General features: G+C 46.2%; 4 protein-coding genes across 9 annotated transcripts in view; 2 read left to right on the top strand and 2 right to left on the bottom strand.

Annotated features, from left to right (window-relative positions):
- LOC126035354 (uncharacterized) overlaps positions 1-25,266 on the bottom strand; it is a 154,213-nt gene extending 128,947 nt beyond the window's left edge. The window contains exon 1 of the mRNA XM_049793890.1: positions 20,144-25,266. Coding sequence (XP_049649847.1) covers positions 20,964-21,875 — 912 coding nt within the window. The 5' untranslated portion in view covers positions 21,876-25,266 and the 3' untranslated portion in view covers positions 20,144-20,963. The remainder of the gene's footprint in view (positions 1-20,143) is intronic.
- Positions 1-26,592, top strand: part of LOC126035340 (endogenous retrovirus group K member 5 Gag polyprotein-like) — a 132,888-nt gene that overhangs the window by 32,174 nt on the left and 74,122 nt on the right. The window lies entirely within an intron of this gene.
- The window catches only part of LOC126035282 (5'-AMP-activated protein kinase catalytic subunit alpha-1-like), a 79,835-nt gene that overhangs the window by 7,985 nt on the left and 45,258 nt on the right, over positions 1-26,592 (top strand). The window lies entirely within an intron of this gene.
- On the bottom strand, positions 6,828-25,595 carry LOC126035355 (uncharacterized). Its single transcript, XM_049793891.1, has 2 exons — positions 25,292-25,595; positions 6,828-9,069 (listed from the first exon to the last, which is right to left on the bottom strand). The coding sequence occupies exons 1-2, from the start codon at positions 25,587-25,589 to the stop codon at positions 8,456-8,458; spliced, it is 912 nt and encodes a 303-aa protein (XP_049649848.1). The 5' UTR covers positions 25,590-25,595; the 3' UTR covers positions 6,828-8,455.

Genomic DNA, 26,592 nt, shown 5'->3' on the forward strand with positions numbered 1-26,592 from the left:
CTTATCCTGTTGTATCTAATGTGCTAGCTGGCTTTTAACATATCTTTTTTCAGTGTAGATGTTCCTATTGTATGTTCTCTGCACAAGCTCTTTCAACTATTTGCATGTTCTGAAGAAATTACTGATGTTTCGGCAGTCTGTTACCATGTTTCATTTCAAATTTACCTCCCTTTAGTTTAAATTCTTCTTCCCAGAAGTAGCATTGGATCATGGGCATCTCTGTATGATTGAAGAAAGTGGGTGAAGAGCATGGATTTCCCTCTCTAGAAATTGAAAGCGATGTTATGGATGGTGCTTTGCGTAATAGTAGAACCAAATCGTACCTGGAAGTTGCTTGTTAATAAGGAACTTCTGGCATTGAGTCTCCTTTTTTTTCAAGGTTGGCTTATAAAGTGACACCATCCCCCAGCCATTGGGGAGCAGTATATAAGCTGGCACAGGCAGGACACAGGAACAACCGCAAAACCATGGATGAAATGCAAAGAGAAAATTTATTTTTGTTACCTCACTAACCAGAGGATCCCTGAAGCAGCACCCAGGCAGAGGCACACAAGTGGGGACGCAGGCACTGCTGAGCTCAGTCCATGCTGGAGGATCACCAAACCTGCTGTTTTCACCTGTATTTCAGGAATTTGCACAGGCATAGTTTACCACCATGCTTTGATCTTTCCCACAGCAGGGCAGGAATTTCAAGCATGTTGGATAGGGTGCTTCTAAATCTACCATAGGCCTATGTTATCTAAACACAGATGTTCTACTTGTCAAGCACACAAGATGTGTTTTTTTTTCTACACCCCAGCTGCAGGTCACTTGAGCATGTTTATAATCTTCCTTGCCAATCTTCCCTTATTTTCCCACATTCTACCCCCTCACTCAAGGGACCACTTCTTCTGGGGCTGCAAAGCTGGAGGTGTCTGTTTGGGCTTTGTTGCATTAAAGTGTTACCGAAAAACTCGGAATAAAGAACTTATCAACACCAATTTAGTGTAGATAAGCAGACACTTCTTTATTAACGGCCGGGTGCGTGGGTGAGTCCTCTCAAAAGACCACGCACACCGAACACCAAAATCATACACCTTATATTGAACTTATTCATTCATATTCATTAGATTTCCGAGAAATGTTATACATATTAATTAGATTTCTGGGAAGTTATTAGCATATGTTAATGTCCTTTACGCATGCACATTGAAGGTCTCTGGTGGTCTTCTAGAGTCCTCTGGTGGTCTTTCATAGTCTTCCTCACTTGTCCGCTTCTTGACCTCCTTCAGGTGATTCTGCGCAGTTTGGTCTTTGGCAGGTAACTAACTATTTCTTGGCAAATAACTACAAGTTGCTTCATTCGACTCTTATTAGTTCCCATTAATTTAAAATTCTGACATCATCTCCATTCTTCTAGGTTGTTATAATATACTCCTACTGACAAACACTATCAAAATCATCTTAAATCTCAAGCTTGTTACCTAAGTTCTATATGTTCCTATTACTTATTAGCTAAGTTCTAAATGTTCCTGTTAAATGATTTTGGCCAATTCCTCCGGCCTTGGTACCGGGTTATACAAAAGGTTTCACAACAGCTGTCGGTTGTTAATTAAATGTGCAAAATACAATAGAGATACTTTTGCTAAACTACTTCTTACCATTTTATATTCTTATTAAACATGAGCTATTCTAACTACTACCAAATCAATAATAAATCAAAGCTACTAACTAGTCAATAACAAATAACATAATCAATAACCAATCAGTAACAAAAGGGTAAAGGAATTTGGTAGAAAATAAACCCACTTGCATTCCAGCTTATCCTCAGATGTCAGAGGGGCTGGAGGCAGCTAGGTTTAGTTTCTGAGTAATGTCCAATTCAGTGCTATAAGTCCAGTCATGTAACTATTGTGATGGATGTACTTATAGCACACTGCACTTGGCTTAGCTGTGTTCAGTGCATGAGAATTACCAGACTTAAGGAGTTTGGTTGCGTTAACGAACTATTACGACTAGATTAATGAGCAGCGCAGTTTATTAAAGCAACAGTACAGGTTCTTTTGGATTGCCAGTGATAAATATGCTGTCTGCAAAGTGTGTGCAAATGATAATACAGTCGACTACAAGTGCATTAAATTATGAAAGAAAAGAGCTCTAAAGAATTCTGAGTTTCCCAGGGAAGCACTCGGTACAGCCAAGTGTTTGAATCTCACCCAATAGGCATCCCTGTGGGGGGGGGAAGAGAGGTTCAGCCTGTCGACTGACCCCAGAAGTCAGTGATGTCTTCCTGACTTGTCTATGATGGTATCTTCCCTAATAGTCTTCCTCTTTTGGGGTCTTTATGTCCTATTTTTCCTTTTAGGTGGAGCTTGAGTGATTCTAGTCATAAATACCTTTATTTAAATTGGTATAAAATTCTCTCACTTTGCTTTTAAAGGTATATGCTAGGAAAAATTCAGAGCACATGCTCCGTGGGGGGGTGGTTGCACCTTGGAGGTGGGTAACTTTTGGGATGGAGGTTTGTTTTGGTATTATATTATAATGAGCAAAGTTCACCCAGAGAACATGATTTAGCATGTCACAACTCCAGAACTGGGCATGTGTGATATAAATCGGAAGTAGGGCATTAAGTCGACAGAACCCCCATTATTTTACCTCCTTGCTTCAGTGGATTCAATGCAGGGACTAACCGTTCTTGTTCCTATTGTTCCAGTTCCCTATCCCTGTGATCACAGAGCCTGGCCGCGGCATCTCCACTCCATCCTCCGTGTTGTTTCTCTTAGAGTCAGCATACCAAGTTTCCCTGGTGTTGCCAACATCTAAAAGTTGCAGGTTATGTTGCTTAGGGAACTACCATGGAACCGATTCTTTACATGTCCACTGCATTCCACCCTGGAGGTTCACCTTCCCTTGAGGGGGGGTGTGCCATATTAATAAGTCGCCTCCAGCAATCATCCCACAGGGTGTAGGGCAGGGTAATTTACAGAGGCATTGTTGTGGTAATAAACACATATAGAAAAAAGGAATAAACTTCTCTCTACAATAATGTTTTGAATTGGGCTCCCACTCATCCTGTCAGGGAATTAAACTACTCAGCCAGCCAGGCACCACCAGTAGGTTGTTTCATTTGATGCATTAAGTCCTGGAGATGTTGAATGTCATCCTCTATGCTGGCTGATTCATCAGTTATGTCAAAGCAAGACATGCCTTCAAAATTGGAGCAGTGTTTATGGCATTGAAGAAGATGAGATATTTTACCGCCAACTGATTTTGTAATGTTCCTTGGTGTACAGCCATTGCCTACTTGAAAAAAATAACAAGGAACATTAATATCAAAAGCACTTAACATAGTATAATTCTGTAATACAGCTACTGGGGTTAGCATGCCAATGAAATGTGTTGTCAAAAGATCTTCCCTTGATACAAAAGGCAGATGAGTTAGTTACAGTAGAGGCCAACTGAATCCAAGTATTTAGATGTTGATCTTGTGAAAATGTATCTAGGGCATGTGCTTGTAGTACAAGACTACAAAGCATGATGAGCCAACTTGTGATAAGGGAGCAAAACAGGAGTATCATCTCCTTCCAGTAATAGATATTCCATTGCTCCAGCTCCTTCATCTAATATCACTCTGGGTTTGATAACCTGATGTGGGGCAATTGCCCACACAGATTGGAGATCTATGGCTTGTGCTTTTTCAGATTGAACTTAAATTCGATGTTGGGCTTGCAACACCAATAACACTGTTCCAATGCTATCTCCTCTAGATAAGGCACAAATATTTGTTGAAGATGTCTAAAATACAAGAACTCAAGAATCTGATATCAACAAAGGATGTAAAATAAGAGAAGTTGTGGTACAGAACCATATGGCATTCTCAGGGGTTATTATCTGAATCTTTGTGTCTAGGATAATAGGTCACAGTCCCACCATGCAATCCATTGGTGTAAACAATTCCATTTCCCCTATAGTTAATATTTTGGGAGAGATACCATCTGGAAGAATTTCAATCCTCACCATGTTTTGTACTGGAGGTATTGTAATACCATCATAGGGTGCTTGATTATGAATATTCTGGCTGTTTAACAAAAAAGCTGCTATAGTAAGCTGTGAACGCCAATGTTGTAAAGTTTTAGTACTGGTTAGCTTTTTTAATTGTTCCTTCAACATTCCATTCATTCTTTCAGTCAAGCCATTAGCTTGGGGATGGTAGGCAATGTGGAATATCCAATCTATCCCTAGCCCTTGAACCCAATCTTGGACATTATGTCCACTACAGTGTGTTCCTTGGTCACTTTGTATTTGGTGAGAAGGTTCATATTGATGAATGAGTTGTTTTAATGCTTCAGTTGTGCTATGCTGATTAGTATATTTGGTGGGTTTAGCAAAAAACAGTCTTGATACTGTATCCACAGCAATACAGTGTCCTCGATGAGGGCAGGGGGCCCATGTAATCAACTTGCTAGGTATTCAAGGTCCTTTGACCACGTTTTATCTTTCCCCATGGCCTATATAATGCCCTTAAATGTAGCTGCATACAAATACTACAGTTATGTGCATGTGCTTTATAAATATGTAATGGCTATCAAAAAGAAAGCATTAGCAAGATCTATCACTACCTTCCAGGGTTGTAAATTTTTACTGATTTTTCTATGAGAGTAACCATGTCTAGTACCATAACTGCAAGTGTGTGGGGGGTGACTTTATTCAATTCTCTATAATCTATTGTAATTTTCCAAGTGCCGTCTGGTTTTCAAGCAGGATTATTAACAGCAGTCATGGTTTCCTTAATGATTCCCACTTGTTGAAGTGCCTGAATGGTTTGAGTAATTTCCTCCTCCTCCTTCCCCCCCCCTCCCCCCCCCCGGAATACAATATTGTTTTACAGTTACCACCTTAGCAGGCAGGGGCAGCACAACAGGATCCCACATCAGGAATCCACGCAAGATGGTTATAGATTGAATAGCAAATCCTGCTTGTGAAGTCCTGAAGCAGAAGTGACCGTTTACATTTCAACTGTTTGTCCTGCCAACACATCAGTGCCCAAGATATATTCTTTAACTGGGGCAATTAACGCCGTTGTGGTAAATGGAGTGGCATTTCCTATTGTTAAGGTAACCTTAGCTTGGAGGGCAGGGGTCAGATTTCCCCCTAATCCACAGATTTGCAATGTGGCTTCTTTGTTATTAATATTACTATGTAATACAGTAACCTCAGCTCCAGTATCCACCAGAGCTAACACATGTAAAATCCCCCCAGACCACCACTTTATAGCTAAAGGAATGTAGGGGCGTCTGTCCTCTTCATGTTAAGAGGCTACAGTGGTGTCAATTTTGGGGGACCTGCCAAACCTTCATTTCTGCTGTTTTGGCATTTGCTAGGTAGTGCCTTGCCTTGAGGTGGCAGGCGGGGCAGAGGGTGGACGGGGTGGGGCCAGGGGCAGTCGGCTTTTTTATGTAGGTGCTAACTTTTGCCATCAGCAAAACATTTCTGTTGTGATCCCATTTATTTCTGATCATGGGACACCAGCTTGTACGAGATCATTCCACATTTGTTTCCTCCTCACCTGTGATGTAACTCCTTTTGGTTTTGCCAGCTTTCCTTTATTCACCACCCGCACAGATGGTCCTGAAGTTACAACCCCAATTTCCCTCAAGGTATTTGCTAGGGTGCCTACATTACCAGTAGCATTTGTGACTGCTGGTATAATCATGGGGTTTAGTGAGGCAGGCGCTCCTCTCAAAAGCTGCACATTGATACTTCTCGTTACTGCTACCCTGTCTGGATTGAATCCTGTAATCAATGCATGAACCGTTGCTGTTCTCAAAATGTTCCCAGGCACATCAGAGTAAGATGATAAGCAGTACAGCAAGCAGCAAAAGCAAAAAGCAGCCACTAACAAGCACTAGACTCTAACATACAGTAAGGCAAGCATGCCTCATGGCAAGCACAGGAGCCTGCTGATTAATAGCTAAACAGCAACAACTTATATAAATTCAATCTAGCACATTCCAATCAGATCTGTCATTATCTTGAACCTTTCATGCCCCACATTGGGCACTAAAAAGGACTGTCATGGTTTGACCCTGGCCGGCAACTAAGCATCACACAGCCACTTGCTCGCTCCCCTCCCCTGTTTATTAGCAATATGCGCTATACCATTCTACAGTATCTTGTAGCCCATGGCACTGCTCTGCTTGAGTACTAACTACTTCTTGTGTGATTGCCTTTGCATCTTGTAAAGTCCTGACTTCCTTTTCCAATTCTCTCATTTTACTCCATAATGCAACAATTTCACGGTCAAGAGCTCAAAGACCAGTAACTAATAACCATCCCAATCTCCCTGCTGATTTGCAAGATGAATTGGATGCCGCTTTCCATGGCAATCTGCGCATAGCTGTTTCAGTTGTGTGGAGGGTAACCACCAGCTCCGTCATCTCTTTCAGGCCATGCTTCCAGCAGAGCCCATGTAGCCAGGAAAGTGGCCACGGGGGTCCAGTGCTCAGAACTAGGCCCTCCTGGAATACAGGGAGTCACCATCATGGCCTCCCCAGTCCCCAACTTTTTTGCCAGCTGTGGCATGCTTGTTCCTGGATCCTGCCAATTATGCCAAATGTGTGAGCCAGCACAGGCAGGATGCAGGAACAACTGCAAAACCACAGATGAAATGCAAAGAGTATATTTTTGTTATCTTGCCAACTGGGGATCCCTGGAGCAGCACCCAGGCAGAGGCACGCAAGTGGGGACGCAGGCACTGCTGAGCTCGGTCCATGCTGGAGGATCATCAAACCTGCTGTTTTCACCTGTATTTTAGGGATTTGCACAGGTGTAGTTTGCCACTGGGCTTTGATTTTTTTTTTTTTTTTTTTTTTTTTCTCACAGCAGGGCAGGAATTTCAAGCATGTTGGATAGGGTGCTTCTAAATCTACCATAGGCCTATGTTATCTAAACACAGATGTTCTACTTGTCAAGCACACAAGACTAAACAATTAGTATGATATGTGGTTTTTTTTCTACACCCCAGCTGCAGGTCACTTGAGCATGTTTATAATCCTCCTTGCCAATTTTCCCATAAGCAGTGACCCCTAACTGGTAGCTGAAGTACCATTCCTTTTCTTGATAACTTGGTGCCTCCTTAAATAGAGAGGAAATGAGATAAGGGAGAAGATGGGCATCAGATTCTATTTCCTCATGGAGGGACTACATGGTTGAGGGGAGGAGTCAAAAGATTATTTTTTTTCTCCAGTGCACTGCACAAAACTAAGGTTGGCATACCCATAAATGTTCTAATATGTTTCCTCTTACATTTCAGAGGGTGCTGTTTGCATTACTGCTTCTGTTCTTATCTGTATTGGTAAAAACGTGTCTGAAGTTGAAACCTTGAAAGATAGTCAATTGGTGGAGCTACTGTTGTAATTTTAACATGTTATTGAATGTCACTCCTATTAATATTTCATCAAATAAAATAAGCTTGAAGGGCTAATCTGCTTTATTGAAATACTTAATTGGAAAAAACAGTTGTCAGTTTTATTATTGCTCTGTTTCCATAATACTACTCTGTCTACCTTATTTGGTTGAAGTTGGGTATTCTTTTAGGCTGCTTTCTAGCTATTGATCATGTGAAGAGTACACACATGCATGTATGAACATAATTTTTTTTAAGAGTGGTGGGAGAAATCACCTTGTGGTAAAATGCAGCATCATTCTGCATACTGAATTGCCTTAAGTTGTCTGGGGATTTGTTTAGGAACTGTAAGCAAGTGTTAGTGTTCATGGACTAATGCTCTGTTTCCATAAACAAATTGTTTAAGTTTTATTATCTTGTCCCTAGATGATATACTATGTTGGTTTCATCTTGCTCTAGCTGTACTTCATAAAGGGCATATTTTATCTGTGATGCACTAGTTTTCTTCCTGAGCACGTTTTATTCATTTAATACCAGATTTGTGATTGTTTTTCTGTAATCCTCAGCATTTTCCTTCTCTGGTGACTGTTATGGTTTCATCAGTTGACAATAAAAGGAAAACTGTAACAATTTTTTTTAAAATTTTTTTATTCAGTTAGGGTTTTCCTTGAGATCTCACGTGATGTAGGGGGTCAGACATATGGCTTTTTGAAAGTGGGTCTTTAATTTTTAACAGTGGTGGCAGCCCCAAAGGATGAGTTGGAAAACCAGTGCTTTACTTTAATTCTTAAGGTCTCCTGCTGTCAAGGTAGCTGTCAGATGACTTTACACTGCTACTTACCCGTTTATCCTCCCAGATAACTGTTACTGATGTGATGTTTTCCCATTTTAACTGTTCATCTGACTCTACTAGCCCAAATTAACTATTGACTGACTTAATTCATTTGATTGTGCCTCAGATGGGCAGTCATGGAGAAGATGGCTGTTTCTAGCCAATATCCAGGCAAAGCTAAAATACTGCAGAAGTAAAAAGCTGTGGGGTAAAAGAGAGTACTGAACCTAAATCAGTTATGTGTTTAAAAAAAAAAAAAAGCGCTGATGTTTTCTGCTGAAACCAAATGCAAATGTTATTTCCAGATTTTTTTTTTTAAATAAAGTTAGCCTTCTGTATTGGTTTTCTGTGGCAAGGTTTTGGTAGCGGGGGGGTGTTACAGGGGTGGCTTCTGTAAGAAGCTGCTGGAAGCTTCCCCTGTGTTCGAGAGAGAGTGAGCCCATACCAGCCGGCTCCGAGACGGACCCGCCGCCGGCCAAGGCCGAGCCAATCAGTGATAGTGGTAACGCCTCTGTGATAACACTTTTAAGAAGGAAAAAAAAAGTTGGGACAGGGAGAAACAGCTGCCGGAGTGAGGAGTGAGAACATGTAAGAGAAACAAGCCTGCGGACACCAAGGTCAGTGAAGAAGGAGGGGGAGGAGATGCTCCAGGCGCTGGAGCGAAGATTCCCCTGCAGCCTGTGGTGAAGACCATGGTGAGGCAGGCTGTCCCCCTGCAGCCCAGGGAGGTCCACGGTGGAGCAGATATCCACCTGTAGCCCGTGGAGGACCCCACGCCGGAGCAGATGGGTTCCCAAAGGAGGCTGTGACCCTGTGGGAACCCCGCGCTGGAGCAGGTTCCTGGCAGGACCTGTGGATCTGTGGAGAGAGGAGCCCGCGCTGGAGCAGGTTTTCTGGCAGGACTTGTGAGCCCGTGGGGGACCCACGCTGGAGCAGTGTGCTCCTGAAGAACTGCACACTGTGGAAAGGACCCATGCTGGAGCAGTTCGTGAAGAACTGCAGCCCGTGGGAATGGCCCACGTTGGAGAAGTTCATGGAGGACTGTCTCCCATGGGCGGGACACCACGCTGGAGCAGGGGAAGAGTGAGATGAGCCCTCCCCCTAAGGAGGATGAAGCGGCAGAAAAATAACATGTGATGACCGTAAACCCCATCCCTGTGCCACTGGGGGGGCTTGGTGGAGAAATCTGGGAGTGAAGTTGTGCCCGGGAAGAAGGGAGGGGTGGAGGGAAGGTGTTCTGAGATTTGGTTTTATTTCTTGTTACCTCACCCTGGCTGATTTGTAATAAATTGAGCTAATTTTCCCCAAGCTGAGTCTGTTTTGCCTGTGACAGTAATTAGTGAATGATCTCTCCTGTCCTTATCTCGACCTGCAAGCTTTTTGTTATATTTTTCTCTCCCCTGTCCAGCTGAGGATGGGGGAGTGATAGAACGGCTTTGGTGGGCACCTGGCGTTCAGCCAGGGTCAACCCATCACAGTCTTTTTGGTGGAGAATTCGGGCAGTGTGAGGAATTTCAGATAAGGATAGTAACTGAGAGAGGTAACGAGCAAAACATGGACTGAACCCAACTAGAGAGTTAAGAGCTGCTTGATGAGTGGGGAATTTTTATTGTTGTAATTGTGGTGGAGGGACGAGGGGTGGATTGTGTGTAAATTGTCCACTTTTTGTCAGTTTTGTGATGATATTATTTTGATTTTGGTGTGGGGAATTCTTTTTGTTGATGTGAGTGAAGATTTTGTGTGATGAATGTAGATTTCAATGGTAGTTCTTAAAACTGTGATGCACAGAGGCGAGGGGTGGAACCCCCACCACGTTGCTGCTATAGTGGCGAGTATCCCCGCCTGTCACGCGAGAGACCGGGGTTCGATTCCCCGACGGGGAGCCACAGCCTTCTTCTTGGGTGACCCCTTCTTAACAGCTGTCATCCCTCTCAGTTCATGTACACGGGCTTCCAGCTTAAAGGTGGGTTCACCATCCCACTTCCTCATGTCCTCCCCTTGGTCACGCAGGAAGAACCAGAGTGTACCATGTGGCATATGCCTTGGGCTCCCTTTCCCTCTGACCGGGGCAGGAGACGACTGATTTCTTGGAGCGTCCCTAACAGCCAAGGCACTGTCCTGTAGGGATGAGGAGACACAGAGATTTTCCTCAAAGTTTTGGAGCCAAGACGACACTTTCTCCACAGTTGGTCTTTCCATATCTGGACAATACATTGCTGCCAAGCTGTTATAATATGATGCTGGGGCACCTTGAATCACCTTTTGCCACATGGCCCGTGTGCACAGGACATCATCTGGATCTTTGGAGACCTCATCATCATCTAGATCACTGTAGATGACTTCCACCACTGCTAACTCTCTCAGGTACTGGATGCCTTCATCTGCGGTAGTAGTCCACTTTCCTGAGGAGTTCACAAGATCTTCCTTGAATGGATACCTTGCCCTCACACTTGAGAGGAGCCGGCTCCAGAGACTGCAAACTGCTGCCTCTTTTCCAATTCCTCTTTCAATTCCCCAGTTTCTAGCGAGGGATCCCAGCTCTTGGGCTTCCTTGCCTTCCAGTTGCTGACTATCAGCCCCATTATCCCAGCATTGGACCAGCCAGGCAGCAATCTGCTCAGGTTAGCAGTTCCTCTGGTGTTAACTAGAGTCCTGGTTTCAGCTGGGATAGTGTTAACTGTCTTCTTGTAGCTGGTACAGTGCTATGTTTTGAGTTCAGTATGCGAAGAATGTTGATAACACTGATGTTTTCAGTTGTTGCTCAGTATTGTTTAGACTATAGTCAAGGATTTTTCAGCTTCTCATGCCCAGCCAGGGCACAAGAAGTTGGCACAGGACACAACCAGGGCACCTGACCCAAAGTGGCCAACACTGTATTCCATACCATGTGACGTCACATCTAGTATGGGAACTGGGAAGTGGCGGGCAGGGAATCGCCGCTCGGGGACTGGCGGGGTGTTGGTTGGCGGGTGGTGAGCAATTGCCCTGCGCATCATTTTACATTCCAATCCTTTTATTACTACTGTTGTCATTTTTTATTAGTGTTATCATTATAATTATTAGTTTCTTCTTTTCTGTTCTATTAAACCGTTCTTATCTCAACCCAGGAGTTTTACTTCTTTTTTTCCCAATTTTCTCCCCCATCCCACTGGATGGGGAGGGAGTGAGCGGCTGCGTGGTGCTTAGTTGCTGGCTGGGGTTAAACCATGACAACTAGCCAAGTGGTTTCTGCTAAATTTTTATCCCAATGCTTCCATGCCCCATTGCCCAGCGCTCTCAACATAGTCTTTAACAGTCCATTATCTCTCTCAATTTTTCCAGATGCTTGCGGGTGATAGGGTATGTGGTACACCCACTCAATGCTGTGTTTCTTTGCCCAGGAGCTTATGAGTTTATTTTGGAAATGAGTCCCATTGTCTGATTCAATTCTTTCTGGGCTACCGTATTGCCATAGAATTTGCCTTTCGAGGCCTAAGATGGTGTTTCAGGAAGTGGCATGGTTTACAGGATATGTTTCTAGCCAACCAGTAGTTGCTTCCACCATGGTGAGTATGTAGCGCTTGCCTTGGCGAGTTCTTGGCAGTGGTCCAATGTAGTCAGTTTGCCAGGCCTCGCCATATCGAAAACCCAGCCACCGCCCTCTGTTTCAGGGAGACTTTACTCTGGTGGCTTGCTTGATTGCAGCACGTTTCACATTCATGAGTGACCTGTGTGATGGCCTCCATGGTCAGGTCCACCCCTTGATCATGAGCCCACCTATACGTTGCATCTCTCCCTAGATGTCCCGATGTTTCGTGGGCCCATCGAGCTACAAATAGCTCACCCTTACGCTCCCAGTCCAGGTCCACCTGAGCTACTTCTGTTTTGGCAGCCTTGTCTATCTGTTCATTATTTCAATGTTCTTCAGTGGCACGGCTTTTGGGCATGTGAGCATCTACATGACGTACCTTTAGAGCCATGTGTTCTACATGGGCAGCAATGTCCTGCCACAATGCAGCTGCCCAGATGGGTTTACCCCTGTGCTGCCAATTGGTCATCTTCCACTGCTGTAGCCACCCCCATAGGGCATTAGCCACCATCCAGGAGTCAGTATAGAGGTAGAGTACCGGCCACTTTTCTCGTTCAGCAATGTCTAGGGCTAGTTGGATGGCTTTCACTTCTGCAAACTGACTTGACTCGCCTTCTCCTTCAGTGGCCTCAATGACTTGTCGTGTGGGACTCCACACAGCAGCTTTCCACTTCCGATGGTTCCCTACCACATGACAGGATCCATCAGTAAACAAAGAATAACACCTTTCGTCTTCTGATAACTCGTTATATGGTGGTGCCTCTTGGGCACGAGTCACCTCCTCAGGTGATGCTCCAAAATCTCTGCCTTCTGGCCAGTCCATGATCTCTTCCAGAATTCCTGGGCAGCTGCATTTCCCCAGTCGAGCTCCTCACATGATCAATGCTATCCACTTTGTTGTGGTTTCAGGCCAGCCGGTAACAAAGGACCACGCAGCCGCTCGCTCACTCCTCCGCCCCCCTCCGGTGGGATGGGGAGGACACGGAGGAGACAAAAGAAAAAGAAACTGGAACCTCGAGGGCTGAGATAAAGGCAGTTTACTGGGACAAACACAAAGAAATTACAACAACAACAACGGCGCTAATGAAAAAGTATACAAAAAGAGTGATGCACAGTGCAACTGCTCACCACCCGGGACCTGACGCTCTGCCATTTCCCCCACCGAAAACAGAGACCACCCCCGGCCCGCTCCCCATTTATATACTGAGCATGATGTCCCATGGTATGGAATAGCTCCTTGGCTAGTTCAGGTCAGCTGCCCCGGCTATGCCCCCACCTCCCAGGTTCCTGTAAAAAATTAACTCTATCCCAGCTGAACCCAGGACATTATCCACCCCTTATTCTATATACCATCTACATCATGCCCAGATCTTACTTTTTTTTTCCAATCAACCACTACTACTTTCCTTGTCTTATATATAAGTATATGGACTCTCTCCCCGACCTCGCACACACACACACACACGGTGTTCCTTTAGCCTATGGGCTATCCCTCTAATGTGTCCATCGATTTTGGGGCTCTATCTGTTGTAACAGTTCTTCAGGATAAGAGAGAGATGGTGTGAGATGTTGGGTTGTTGTACGCTGCCTCTGGAACGTGTGGCTAGTACATTTGGTGCAACTCATGCCCTTGGTCTGCAGGTCGAGGATGTTGATCTTGAGGAAATTGCTGGGTGCCAGTTCAAGTTCTATCGCTGTTGTACTTGGCTCAGTTTCAGAAGTCCATCCTGTAGTCATTTGGATAATTCTCACAATAATACCCTTGATACGGCATATAGACACTATAGATACAATGACATGCATTAGCAGGTTATTTAGCAGTTAAATATCATACAGCCCAATTCACTGGCTATTCTCTCCCAAAATCAAATCTCCCTGAGGTACACATCGAACTTCCCTATCCTTCTGCATCACCCACCAGGTATACCGAGGTCCTTGAGCAAAAACAACCCCTTGAATGGGTTTGCCTCTGCTTGAGGGGGGACTAACCCAGACTGTCTTTCCTACCATACTCCTCATGCGCACTACAGGGACTTTATCCCCTTCTACAGTATGTGGAACTCTTGGTTGGGCGGGGCCAGCCCGATTGGCGGATCCTCTAGTATTAACTAACCAGGTGGCTTTTGTTAAATGCGTATCCCAATGTTTGGAAGTTCCACCCCCTATCGCTCTCACTGTAGTTCTCAGCAGTCCATTGTATCGTTCAATTTTTCCGGAGGCCAGTGCGTGATAAGGGATGTGATATACCCACTCAATGCCATGTTCTTTGGCCCAGGTGTCTACGAGGTTGTTTCGGAAGTGAGTCCCGTTGTCCGACTCGATTCTTTCTGGGGTGCCGTGTTGCCATAAAATTTTCTCTTCAATGCCCAGGATAGTGTTCTGGGCAGTGGCATGGGACACAGGGTATGTTTCCAGCCATCCAGTGGTTGCTTCCACCATTGTAAGCACATGGCACTTGCCTTGGCGTGTTCGTGGGAGTGCGATATAGTCAATCTGCCAGGCCTCCCACTGTTTATATTTTAGCCGTCGCCCTCCATGCGACAGGGGGTTTTGCCACTTGGCTTGCTTAATTGCAGCATGTTTCACATTCATGGATGACCTGTGCGATAGTGTCCATGGTCAAGTCCACCCCTCGATCTCGAGCCCATCTATATGTAGCATCTCTTCTCTTATGGCCTGAGGTATCGTGGGCCCACTGAGCCATAAATAGCTCACCCCTACGTTGCCAGTCCAGGTCCACCTGAGACACTTCAATCTTGGCGGCCTGATCCACCTGCTGGTTGTTTTGATGTTCTTCAGTGGCCCGACTCTTGGGTACATGAGCATCTACGTGATGTACTTTTACCACTAGCTTCTCTATCCAAACAGCGATATCTTGCCACAGTGCGGCAGCCCAGATGGGTTTACCTCTGCGCTGCCAATTGCCCTTCTTCCATTGCTGTAGCCACCCCCACAGGGCATTTGCCACCATCCATGAGTCAGTATAGAGATAGAGCACTGGCTACTTTTCTCTTTCAGCAATGTCTAACGTTAGCTGGATGGCTTTCACCTTTGCAAACTTACTCGATTCGCCTTCTCCTTCAGCAGTTTCTGCGACTAGTCGTGTAGGACTCCATACAGCAGCTTTCTACCTCCGATGCTTTCCCACAATGCGACAGGACCCATCAGTGAACAGGGCATATTGCCTCTCATTTTCTGGCAGTTTATTATACAGCGGGGCCTCTTCAGCCTGTGTCACCTCCTCCTCTGGCGACATTCCAAAATCTTTGCCTTCTGGCCAGTCTGTGATCACTTCTAACATTCCTGGGCGACTGGGGTTTCCTATGCGAGACCGCTGTGTGGTCAGTGCAATCCACTTACTCCATGTGGCGTCAGTTGCGTGATGTATAGAGGAAACTTTCCCTTTGAACATCCAGCCCAGCACTGGCAGTCGGGGTGCTAAGAAGAGCTGTGTTTCAGTACCAACCACTTCTGAGGCGGCTCAAACTTCTTCATATGCTGCCAAGATCTCTTTTTCAGTTGGAGTATAGGGAGCCTCGGATCCTCGATATCCCCGACTCCAAAACCCCAGAGGTCGGCCTCGGGTCTCCCCAGGTGCTTTCTGCCAAAGGCTCCAGGTAGGGCCATTCTCCCCAGCTGCAGTGTAGAGCATATTTTTAATATCTTGTCCTGTCTGGACTGGCCCAAGAGCTACTGCGTGAACAATCTCCTGCTTAATCTGTTCAAAGGCTTGCCGTTGCTCAGGGCCCCATTTAAAATCGTTCTTCTTCCGAGTAACTTGGTAGAGAGGGCTTACAATTTGACTGTAATTTGGAATATGCATTCTCCAAAAGCCCACAACACCTAAGAAAGCCTGTGTTTCCTTTTTATTAGTCGGTGAAGACATAGCTGCTATTTTGTTGATCACGTCAGCAGGGATCTGACGACGCCCATCTTGCCATTTTACTCCTAAGAACTGGATCTCCTGCGCAGGTCCCTTGACCTTACTTTCTTTTATGGCAAAACCAGCCTTCAAAAGGATTTGGATTATTTTCTTCCCTTTCTCAAAAACTTCTTCTGCCGTGTTGCCCCATATGATGATGTCATCAATATATTGCAGGTGCTCTGGAGCTTCACCTTTTTCTAGTGCAGCCTGGATCAGTCCATGGCAAATGGTGGGGCTGTGTTTCCACCCCTGGGGCAGTCGATTCCAGGTGTACTGGACGCCCCTCCAAGTGAAAGCAAACTGTGGCCTGCACTCCGTTGCCAAAGGAATGGAGAAAAATGCATTAGCAATGTCAATTGTGGCATACCACTTAGCTGCCTTTGATTCCAGTTCATATTGAAGCTCTAACATATCTGGTACAGCAGCGCTCAGCGGTGGCGTGACTTCATTCAGCCCATGATAATCTAAGTGTTAGTCTCCATTCCCCATGAGATTTCCGCACGGGCCATATGGGACTATTAAAGGGTGAGTGAGTCTTGCTGATCACTCCTTGGCTCTCCAATTGGCAAATCATCTTATGGATGGGGATCAGGGAGTCTCGGTTGGTGCGATATTGCCGTTGGTGCACCGTCGTGGTAGCAATTGGCACCTGTTGTTCTTCAACCTTCAGCAACCCCACAACTGAAGGGTCTTGGGAGAGACCCGGCAGGGTAGACAGCTGTTCAATTTCCTCCGTCTCCAATGCAGCTATACCAAAGGCCCAACGGTACCCTTTTGGGTCCTTGAAATACCCCCTCTTGAGATAGTCTATACGAAGGATGCACGGGGCCTCTGGGCCAGTCGCAATGGGGTGTTTATGCCACTCATTCCCAGTTAGACTCATTTCACCTCTTGGGATCCCCCTGTCACACCAGAGATATAGATGGGTTCTGCCCCTTTATAACTTGATGGCATTAGGGTACATTGTGCACCAGTGTCCACTAGAGCCTTATATTCCTGTGGGTCTGATGTGCCAGGCCATCGAATCCACACTGTCCAGTAGACTCGGTTGTCCCTCTCCTCCACCTGGCTGGAGGCAGGGCCCCTCTAATCCTGGTTAGAATATCCATTACTCACTTTCTGTACACGTGAATCAGAAGTCCCTTCAAGGGGATCAGAAATGAGATCAGCCCATCTACTGCGTCTGGGGGACTGCTCACAGGAAACTGGAGCAGCAGTTTTCCAAGAAGAATTCTCTTTTCTGGTTGCTTTTTCTCGCAACTCCTGTACCCGTGCATCCAAGACGGAGGTATGTTTTCCATCCCACTTCCTCATGTCCTCTCCATGGTCACGCAGGTAAAACCACAGGTTAGCCCTTCGTGTGTACTTTCTCTCTCCTCTCTCTTGGGTAGAGGAACGCTTACTCCCAATAACTGCGATGCGGGCCTGTACAGGTGAGGAGGAGGATAGATCCACTTTGAATTGCTGGAACTCTTGGGACAATTCCTCTACAGCTGAAACGCAGGCCCATAGGGAGGAAGAGAGACTTCCTTCGTATTGCCAGAGTTCGACAGCCAATTCAACCAGTGTTTGTCCATAGCCTTCTTTCCAGGACATTACTGCCAATGAGTTGGCATAGGTTGGTGGTGCACTTCGTAGAAACTTCCGCCACATGGGTTGTGTGCATTGGACTTCATCTGGATCTGTGGGTGACTGCGCATTTTCCGGATCATTGTAAATCACCTCCAGCACAGCTAATTCTCTCAGGTACTGGATACCTCTCTCCATGGTGGTCCACTTGCCTTGGTGAGATGTAACTTCATCCCTGAAGGGGTATCTTTCCTTTACACCTAACAGAAGTCGCCTGCAGAGGCTGAGGACTTGTGTTTTTCTCCCAATCGCCTTGTTGATGCCCCCTTCCCTAGACAGAGATCCCAACTGCTTAGCTTCTTTACCCTCTAATTCCACACTACTAGCCCCGCTATCCCAGCATCGGAGCAGCCAGGTAACAATGTGCTCACCTGGGTGGCGGCTAAAATCTTTTCGCATGTCACGCAACTCACTCATGGATAGGGATCGGGTAATTATTTCAGGTTCTGGCTCTTCCTCCTGTTCTCGCGATGACCCTGGTTCATCTTCATCTCTCACTAAGCGAACTGATTTCTTTGTGTGTTTCTTTTTCTGTACAGGGGCGACTGATATTGGCACAGGTTGGTTCTCTGGTTTAGCTGCAGTATCTGTCAGCGGCGTAGGGGCAGCCACGGTACCTGTTGTCGTGGTAGGGGCAGCCACGGTGTCTGTTGTCAGGGTTTGGGTAGCCACGGTGCATGTTGTCCTGTTTTCCATCTTTTCTCCCTTTTCCCCCTGAGGCTGCTGCATAATATCAAGCAGTGTTTGGTAGATACTGGCCAGGGCCCAGCACAGTGCAGCGAGTTGTACGTCTTTGGAATAGCCGCAGCATTTGTCTTTCAAATATTCTACCACTTCATGAGGGTTCTGTAGCTGTTTGGGAGTGAACTTCCAAGCCACTGGAGGTGAGAAGTTCTCTAGATACCTGCTCATATCCTCCCACATGCTGTGCCACCCATGAATATCCAGCTTTGGGGCAGATCTCTGGGTGGTCCTCTTAAAGAGCCTTTTTGTAGCCCTAAACAAGACCTGAAAAATATTCAGGAGGCATAGCACTAACAGCACACTGGCTTGCGCATCCCAAGGATATTCAAAATTCTCGAAAGCTGTTGTAATTAGTCGGAAGGAGAAAAGGGAGGCGAACGGACAGGGGGAAGTATCCCCCCCTAACTTCCCCATGGATGGGGTGTAATTACCAATAAAATCCGACAGAAGGTGCCCAAAGTATGGAAATGATATCACTGCCTCATACAGACACCAGCTTAACCTCATGACCATTTCACAAGTCGACATTGCCCAGTACAGCAAAATGATAATCCCAATCACTCTCCCAGAGATGAGATACGCAACTACAGGCAATACATAGAGCATATAAGAACTTACAGAACGCCACCATGTAAACAAATGAAACAACTAACAGATGTGACTAACATCTATTTATCTAAGAAATGCATTTGACAAATTTGTTTCAACACGCTCTGGCCAGATCTGTCGTTATCTCAAGCCTTCTGCCCCACGTTGGGCACCAAAAAAAGGACTGTCGTGGTTTCAGCCCAGCCGGTAACAAAGGACCACGCAGCTGCTCGCTCACTCCTCCGCCCCCCTCCGGTGGGATGGGGAGGAGACGGAGGAGAGAAAAAGAAAAAGAAACTGGAACCTCGAGGGTTGAGATAAAGGCAGTTTACTGGGACAAACAGAAAGAAAAATTACAACAACAACAGTGGCACTAATGAAAAAGTATACAGAAAGAGTGATGCACAGTGCAACTGCTCACCACCCGGGACCCGACGCTCCGCCACTTCCCCCACTGAGAACAGAGAACACTCCCTGGCCCGCTCCCCATTTATATACTGAGCATGATGTCACATGGTATGGAATAGCTCCTTGGCTAGTTCAGGTCAGCTGCCCCGGCTATGCCCCCACCTCCCAGGTTCCTGTAAAAATTAACTCTATCCCAGCTGAACCCAGGACAACTTACTCCATGTAGCGCTGGTTGCATGATGTGTAGAGGGGATGTTTCCTTTGAACATCCAGTGTAGCACGGGCAATCGTGCTGCCAAGAGGACATATGCTTCCGTACCAACAACTTCTGAAGCGGCTCGAACCCTCTCATATGCTGCTCGTATCTCTTTTTCAGTCAGGGTGTATTGGGCTTCTGATCCTCGGTACCCCTGGCTCCAAAACCCTAATGGTCAACCTTGGGTTTCTCCTGGTGTTTTCCGCCAGAGGCTCCGGGTGAGACCATGCTCCCCAGCTGCAGTGTAGAGTACATTTTGTACATCTGGTCCTGTCTGGACAGGCCCAAGAGCTACTGCATGAGCTATTTCCTGTCTGATATGCTCAAAGGCTTGTTGTTGCTCAGGGCCCCTTTCAAAATAGTTCTTTTTTTCGGGTTACTCAATAGAGAGGGCTCACAAGCTGACTATAACCTGGAATATGCATTCTCCAGAACCCCACAAGGCCTAGGAAAGCTTGTGTTTCTTTCTTGTTAGCTGGTGGAGACATAGTTGCTATCTTGTTAACCACATCCATAGGCACATGATGGCATCCATCCTGCCATTTTATTCCCAAGAACTGAATCTCCTGTGCAGGTCCCTTGACCCTTTTCTTTATGGTGAAACCAGCTTTCAGAAGAATGTGAATTACTGTTTCCCTTGTCAAACACTTCTTCTTCTGCCTTGTTGCCCCATACGATGATGTCATCTATGTATTGTAAATGTTCAGGGGCATCGCCTTGTTCCAGTGCTGTTTGGATTAGTCCATGACAAATGGTAGGACTGTGCTTCCACCCCTGGGGCAGTCGATTCCAGGTCTATTGGACACCTCTCCACGTGAAAGCAAACTGTGGCCTGCACTCTGCTGCCAAAGGAATGGAGAAAAACGCATTGGCAATATCAATTGTAGCATACCACGTGGCTGCCTTTGATGCCAGTTCATATTGGAGCTCTAACATGTCTGGTACAGCAGCACTCAGTGGCGGTGTCACTTCATTCAGGCCGCGATAAGCTACTGTTAACCTCCACCCTCCATCGGACTTTTGCACTGGCCATATAGGACTATTAAAAGGTGAATGAGTCTTGCTGATGACTCCTTGGCTCTCTAGTTGATGAATCAGCTGATGGACGGGAGCCAGGGAGTCTTGGTTGGTGTGATATTGCCGCCGGTGCACGATCCTGGTAGCGATTGGCACCTGCTGTTCTTCAACTCTCAGCAATCCCACAATGAAGGGATCTTCCGAGAGGCCAGGCAGGGTAGATAGCTGTTTGATCTTCTCTGTGTTCATGGTGGCTACACCAAAAGCCCATCAGTACCCCTTTGGGTCCTTGAAGTACCCTCTCTTGAGGTAGTCTATGCCAAGGATATAAGGGGCCTCTGGGCCGGTCACAATGGAGTGCTTTTCCCACTTGTCCCCTGTCAAGCTCACTTCAGCCTCCAATATAGTCAATTCTTGGCATCCCCCTGTCACTCCAGAGATCCAGATGGGTTCTGTGCCCCTGTACCCTGATGGCATCAGTGTACACTGTGCACCAGTGTGTACCAAAGCCTTATACTTCTGTGGGTCTGATGTGCCAGGCCATCAAATCCACACAGTCCAGTATATCTGGTCATCCCTTTCCTCCTCCTGGCCGAAGGCAGGGACCCTCTATTGCTGTTCCTCATCAGAGTATTCACTGTCTGACCCTTGCAGTGCCAGACCAGAAGTCCCCTCACCAGAATCAAGGGAGGTGGTTTCAGTTCTAGGCCTGGAGGATAGCTGATTGCTTTCTTGGGCCTCTACAGCAACTACGCTGACAGCCTTCTTCTTGGGTGACCCCTTCTTAACAGCTGTCATCCCTCTCAGTTCATGTACACGGGCTTCCAGCTTAAAGGTGGGTTCACCATCCCACTTCCTCATGTCCTCCCCTTGGTCACGCAGGAAGAACCAGAGTGTACCATGTGGCATACGCCTTGGGCTCCCTTTCCCTCTGACCGGGGCAGGAGACGACTGATTTCTTGGAGCGTCCCTAACAGCCAAGGCACTGTCCTGTAGGGATGAGGAGACACAGAGATTTTCCTCAAAGTTTTGGAGCCAAGACGACACTTTCTCCACAGTTGGTCTTTCCATATCTGGACAATACATTGCTGCCAAGCTGTTATAATATGATGCTGGGGCACCTTGAATCACCTTTTGCCACATGGCCCGTGTGCACAGGACATCATCTGGATCTTTGGAGACCTCATCATCATCTAGATCACTGTAGATGACTTCCACCACTGCTAACTCTCTCAGGTACTGAATGCCTTCATCTGCGGTAGTAGTCCACTTTCCTGAGGAGTTCACAAGATCTTCCTTGAATGGATACCTTGCCGTCACACTTGAGAGGAGCCGGCTCCAGAGACTGCAAACTGCTGCCTCTTTTCCAATTCCTCTTTCAATTCCCCAGTTTCTAGCGAGGGATCCCAGCTCTTGGGCTTCCTTGCCTTCCAGTTGCTGACTATCAGCCCCATTATCCCAGCATTGGACCAGCCAGGCAGCAATCCGCTCACCTGGCTGGCGGCTGTACTGTTTCCTCATGTCCCGAAGTTCTGAGGACGTCAGGGACTGGGTAGTTTCCGCTTCCTGTCTAAGTTCTCTCACTCCTTCCTCCAATTTCTTTGTTGAAGGACCAGCTTCTAGATTAAGCCTTTCCTCTTCTTCCCTCGCTAATCAATGGTATGGACCCGTTGATCTCCTTGTCCACTGTTTCCTTTTCACTATTGGGGCAATTACTGTAGTTGTTGTTTTTGTTGTTTGGGTCCCTATCTCGAGCATGGTGTCCTTAGATGCAGTCTAGGTCCCTGCCTCAGCCATGGTCCTCTGAGAGTGTTGAACTGTGGCTCGGTAGGCATAGGCCAGGCCCCAGTACAGTGCAAGAAGCTGCTGGTTTTCATTGGGATAGGCAAGGCACCCTTCTATCAGGTGGCGCGTCAGTTTGCCAGGGTTGCTTGCCTGTTCGGGTGTAAAGTCCCAGGATATGGGAGGTGATAACCATCCTAGGAATCTGTCCAAATCCTTCCATATACCCTGCCACCCAGGGACCGGTCACTTGAGGGCACATTTCAGTATTGCCTCACCTTAAACTTGTCTTCTCTTATACCAGGACGAGACCAGATTCCACAATACCCATAATATACCACCAGTATTACTTATTAGTATTGAACAGCTCACATAAGGGTGAACAAGGACCTCGGGAGCCTGCATAATAAAACCATTCACATCAATGCCTGGTAGGGAGAGGGAGATGTGTTCCCTCATCTCCTCCACAAGATAGCTCCCACAACACAGCAAAGCCATTAGTGCCAGGACAAAGCACATAGACATTATTTGTATCAGCATGTTTCCGAGTTCCTTCATTCTCCCCACAAGATAGCTCCTGCAGCACAACAATGCCATCATTTGCCAGTGCAAAGCACACAGCCATTATTTGCATTACCATGTTCCCAAACTCAGCAAACTAGAGATAAGCAAGCAGCCAATAAACTCCGTGACCTGCACAGGAGCTTGCCACTTAATAACTAGCTATAGCATGCTTAATGCAAAACTGCTGTTGTCGTGCCCCACGTTGGGTGCCAGAAAGGACTGTGGTGGGTGGACCCTGGCTGGATGCCAGGTGCCTATCAAAGCCGCTCTATCACCCCCCCTCCTTAGCTGGACAGGGGGGAGAAAATTTAACAAAAGGCTCATGGGTCAAGATAAGGACAGTTTAATAAAGTGATAGCAAAGGTCGCGCGTGAAAGCAAAGAAAACCAAATTATGTTATTCTCTATTTCCCATCAGCAGGCAATGTCTGGTCACTTCCTGGGAAGCAGAGCTTCAGTACTTGTAGTGGTTGCTCCGGAAAATGAAAATGCCCCCCTTCTGTTTCACTTTACTTAGCTTTTATATCTGAGCTGACGTCATATGGTATGGAATATCTGTTTGGTTAGTTTAGGTCAGCTGTCCTGGTTATGTCCCCTCCCAAGATCTTGCCCAGCCCCAGCCTGTCATTGAGGGGGGCGAAAATGTTGGAGAGACAGCCTTGATGCTGTGCCAGCACTGCTCAGCAGTAGCCAAAACACTGGTGTGTTATCAACACCTTTCTAGCTACCAATGCAGGGCACAGCACTATGAGGGCTGCTATGGGGAGAATTAACTCCATCTCAGCCAGACCCAATACAACTCTGAATGGCCTTGTGATCGGTTTTCTTTTCCAGTTGAAGACCTGGTGAACTAAGTTTAGAGACTTGTTCCTGCACTTCAACATTTAAAACAAGTCATTGCTGCTTTGAGACTGTGTTGGAAATCTTGATGTTATGCATAGCCATAGTGAAGCTTCAAGGCAATTGGCATTGTCAAAGAATAAAGAAATATAGAGAAATGTTAGGTCTGTAAGGGGAACTTCTTTTTGCAGTGATTATTTTGAAGGATCGATAGCTCATTGAGGCTTAGGGTGACTAACATAAATATATTTTGATTACTTCTTATTTTTGAGCCTTCCCCTTCATAGGTAAAACTGCTGTCAAGAGGTAATACAAAGTAGCTTTTGTAAAGATAACACTGGCTTCTTTTCTACATGATGTTATTTGAGGTCTTGCTTTCAGTTCTGTCTTTATGTGGAATTCAGAAGTAGTCGGTGGTCTGTTACCAGTTAGTGTCTGCTGTTTTGCTGATATCAGATACCTTGAACTGCTTCATCATATAGTAAGTTCTTATGACATGTGGATAAAGACTTAACTTAAAACCATAGTAGTAATTCAGTATGTTTTCTCCTTGGAATTAACAGTTTAGTTCTGTTGCCAAAATCCGGAATAAAACTCCTTAACAGCAATGAGAAGTTAAGAAGCAGGCACTCCTTTATTGCAGCGCTGGGCACACAGGGGATCACTCCACCTAGTGTGTGCACCTGTCTGGTTTAATCATGCAGGTCAAATGCACACCTGTTATACATATTCACTAAATTTCTGGGAAATGTCATACATAATCATCAACTGTCCGATAAATCATTAGCATATGTAAATGTCCCTTTACGCAGGCGCGGTGAAGTCTCTGGTGGTCTTCAGAAGCCCTCTGGTGGTCTTCCATAGTCTTCCTCACTTTGTCCGACAGTTGACCTCTCTTATGTGATTCTGCGCAGTACGATTTTCGCCATCATGTATTAGATTTACATAAAAGTACATTCAATGTTAATTCTTGAATTTAACGTTTCTAGTGATTGGCCCTCAGTCACACCACCTTATCAATATTCTTATACTAAAACATTCATTGGTTAATCTTACTTAATTCCACTAACTGGAATCTTGATCAGAGTGGGGTTTCTAAGCAACAGAACTAAGGTCCATCCATAACGATCTCTCTCTTAGTTTCTTAGGACAAAACACTACAAACTAACAAATCGGTGGAAGTTTCTACGGTTAACTAATTTTAGACAATACTTATTCTTTTATGATTGTATACAGCTGTATTGGTTTTGTTTGGCAAGGTTTTGGTAGCGGGGGGGGGGGTTACAGGGGTGGCTTCTGTAAGAAGCTGCTGGAAGCTTCCCCTGTGTTCGAGAGAGAGCGAGCCCATACCAGCCGGCTCTAAGACGGACCCGCCGCTGGCCAAGGCCGAGCCAATCAGTGATAGTGGTAACGCCTCTGTGATAACATTTTTAAGAAGGAAAAAAGTTGGGACGGAGAGAAACTGCCGCCGGAGTGAGGAGTGAGAACATGTAAGAGAAACAAGCCTGCGGACACCAAGGTCAGTGATGAAGGAGGGGGAGGAGATGCTCCAGGCGCCGGAGCGAAGATTCCCCTGCAGCCCGTGGTGAAGACCCTGGTGAGGCAGGCTGTCCCCCTGCAGTCCAGGGAGGTCCACGGTGGAGCAGATATCCACTTGCAGCCCGTGGAGGACCCCACGCCGGAGCAGGTGGGTTCCCGAAGGAGGCTGTGACCCCGTGGGAATCCCGCGCTGGAGCAGGCTCCTGGCAGGACCTGCGGATCTGTGGAGAGAGGAGCCCACGGAGCAGGTTTTCTGGCAGGACTTGTGAGCCCGTGGGGGACCCGCGCTGGAGCAGTGTGCTCCTGAAGGACTGCACACTGTGGAAGGGACCCATGCTGGAGCAGTTCGTGAAGAACTGCAGCCCGTGGGAATGGCCCACGTTGGAGGAGTTCGTGGAGGACTGTCTGCCGTGGGTGGGACCCCACGCTGGAGCAGGGGAAGAGTGTGATCAGCCCTCGTCCTGAGGAGGTGAAGCGGCAGAAAATAACGTGTGATGACCATAAACCCCATCCCTGTCCCCCTGTGCCGCTGGGGGGGCTTGGTGGTGAAATCCGGGAGTGTAGTTGTGCCTGGGAAGAAGGGAGGGGTGGTGGGAAGGTGTTCTGAGATTTCATTTTATTTCTCATTACCTTGCTCTGGTTGATTTGTAATAAATTGAGTTAATTTTGCAATCTGAGTCTGTTTTGCCCGTGACGGTAATAGTGAATGATCTCTCCTGTCCTTATCTCGACCCGCGAGCCTTTTGTTATATTTTCTCTCCCCTATCCAGCTGAGGATGGGGGAGTGATAGAAGGGCTTTGGTGGGCACCTGGTGTTCAGCCAGGGTCAACCCATCACAACAGCACATTTTGTATGTTCCTAAGTTTCGATGACTATATTGTGAGCTTCAAACTCCTATGTTCTACAATCTTTACCTTTTGATCAAACCCAGCTTATATAAAATTTTAACTTATCAGAATATTTGTAACAGTTCTAATGTGATAGTATACAAACAATTACAAAGCTGCAAAGCCACTTTACAGCAGGAAAAAAAATGACAACTCTATCTTGATTAAATGCATGTGGAAAAACTTGTATTTGCTATTACATTATGCAGCAATGTGAAGATTACTTTTGTCTGGGAAGACTGAAAGATTTCTGAAAAGATCACATAGTTTAAGACTTAAAGTATATGACTTGTGGTAGCTGAACAGTGCTAATGGATACTCAGTGGATCATATCCAAGAAGATAGTCTTATTTCATGAAGCACATGGTTAATGGAAGCTTGTATTGATTCAAAGAAATTAACTCAATAGTTTGATTAACTATTAAGTAGGTATTCTTTATTGGCAGCGCTGGATGCAAGGGGGATCGCTCCACCTATCATGCACACTGTCAGGTCTAATTGTGCAGGTTAAGTAAGTACATGCTCTACATACATATTCACTAGATTTCCGAGAAATGTTATACATATTCATTAGTTTTCTGGGGAAACTATTAGCATATGCAAATGTCCTTTACGCAGGCGCATTG

This window comes from Accipiter gentilis, chromosome W (assembly GCF_929443795.1).
Source record: "Accipiter gentilis chromosome W, bAccGen1.1, whole genome shotgun sequence".
Lineage (NCBI taxonomy): Eukaryota > Metazoa > Chordata > Aves > Accipitriformes > Accipitridae > Astur > Astur gentilis.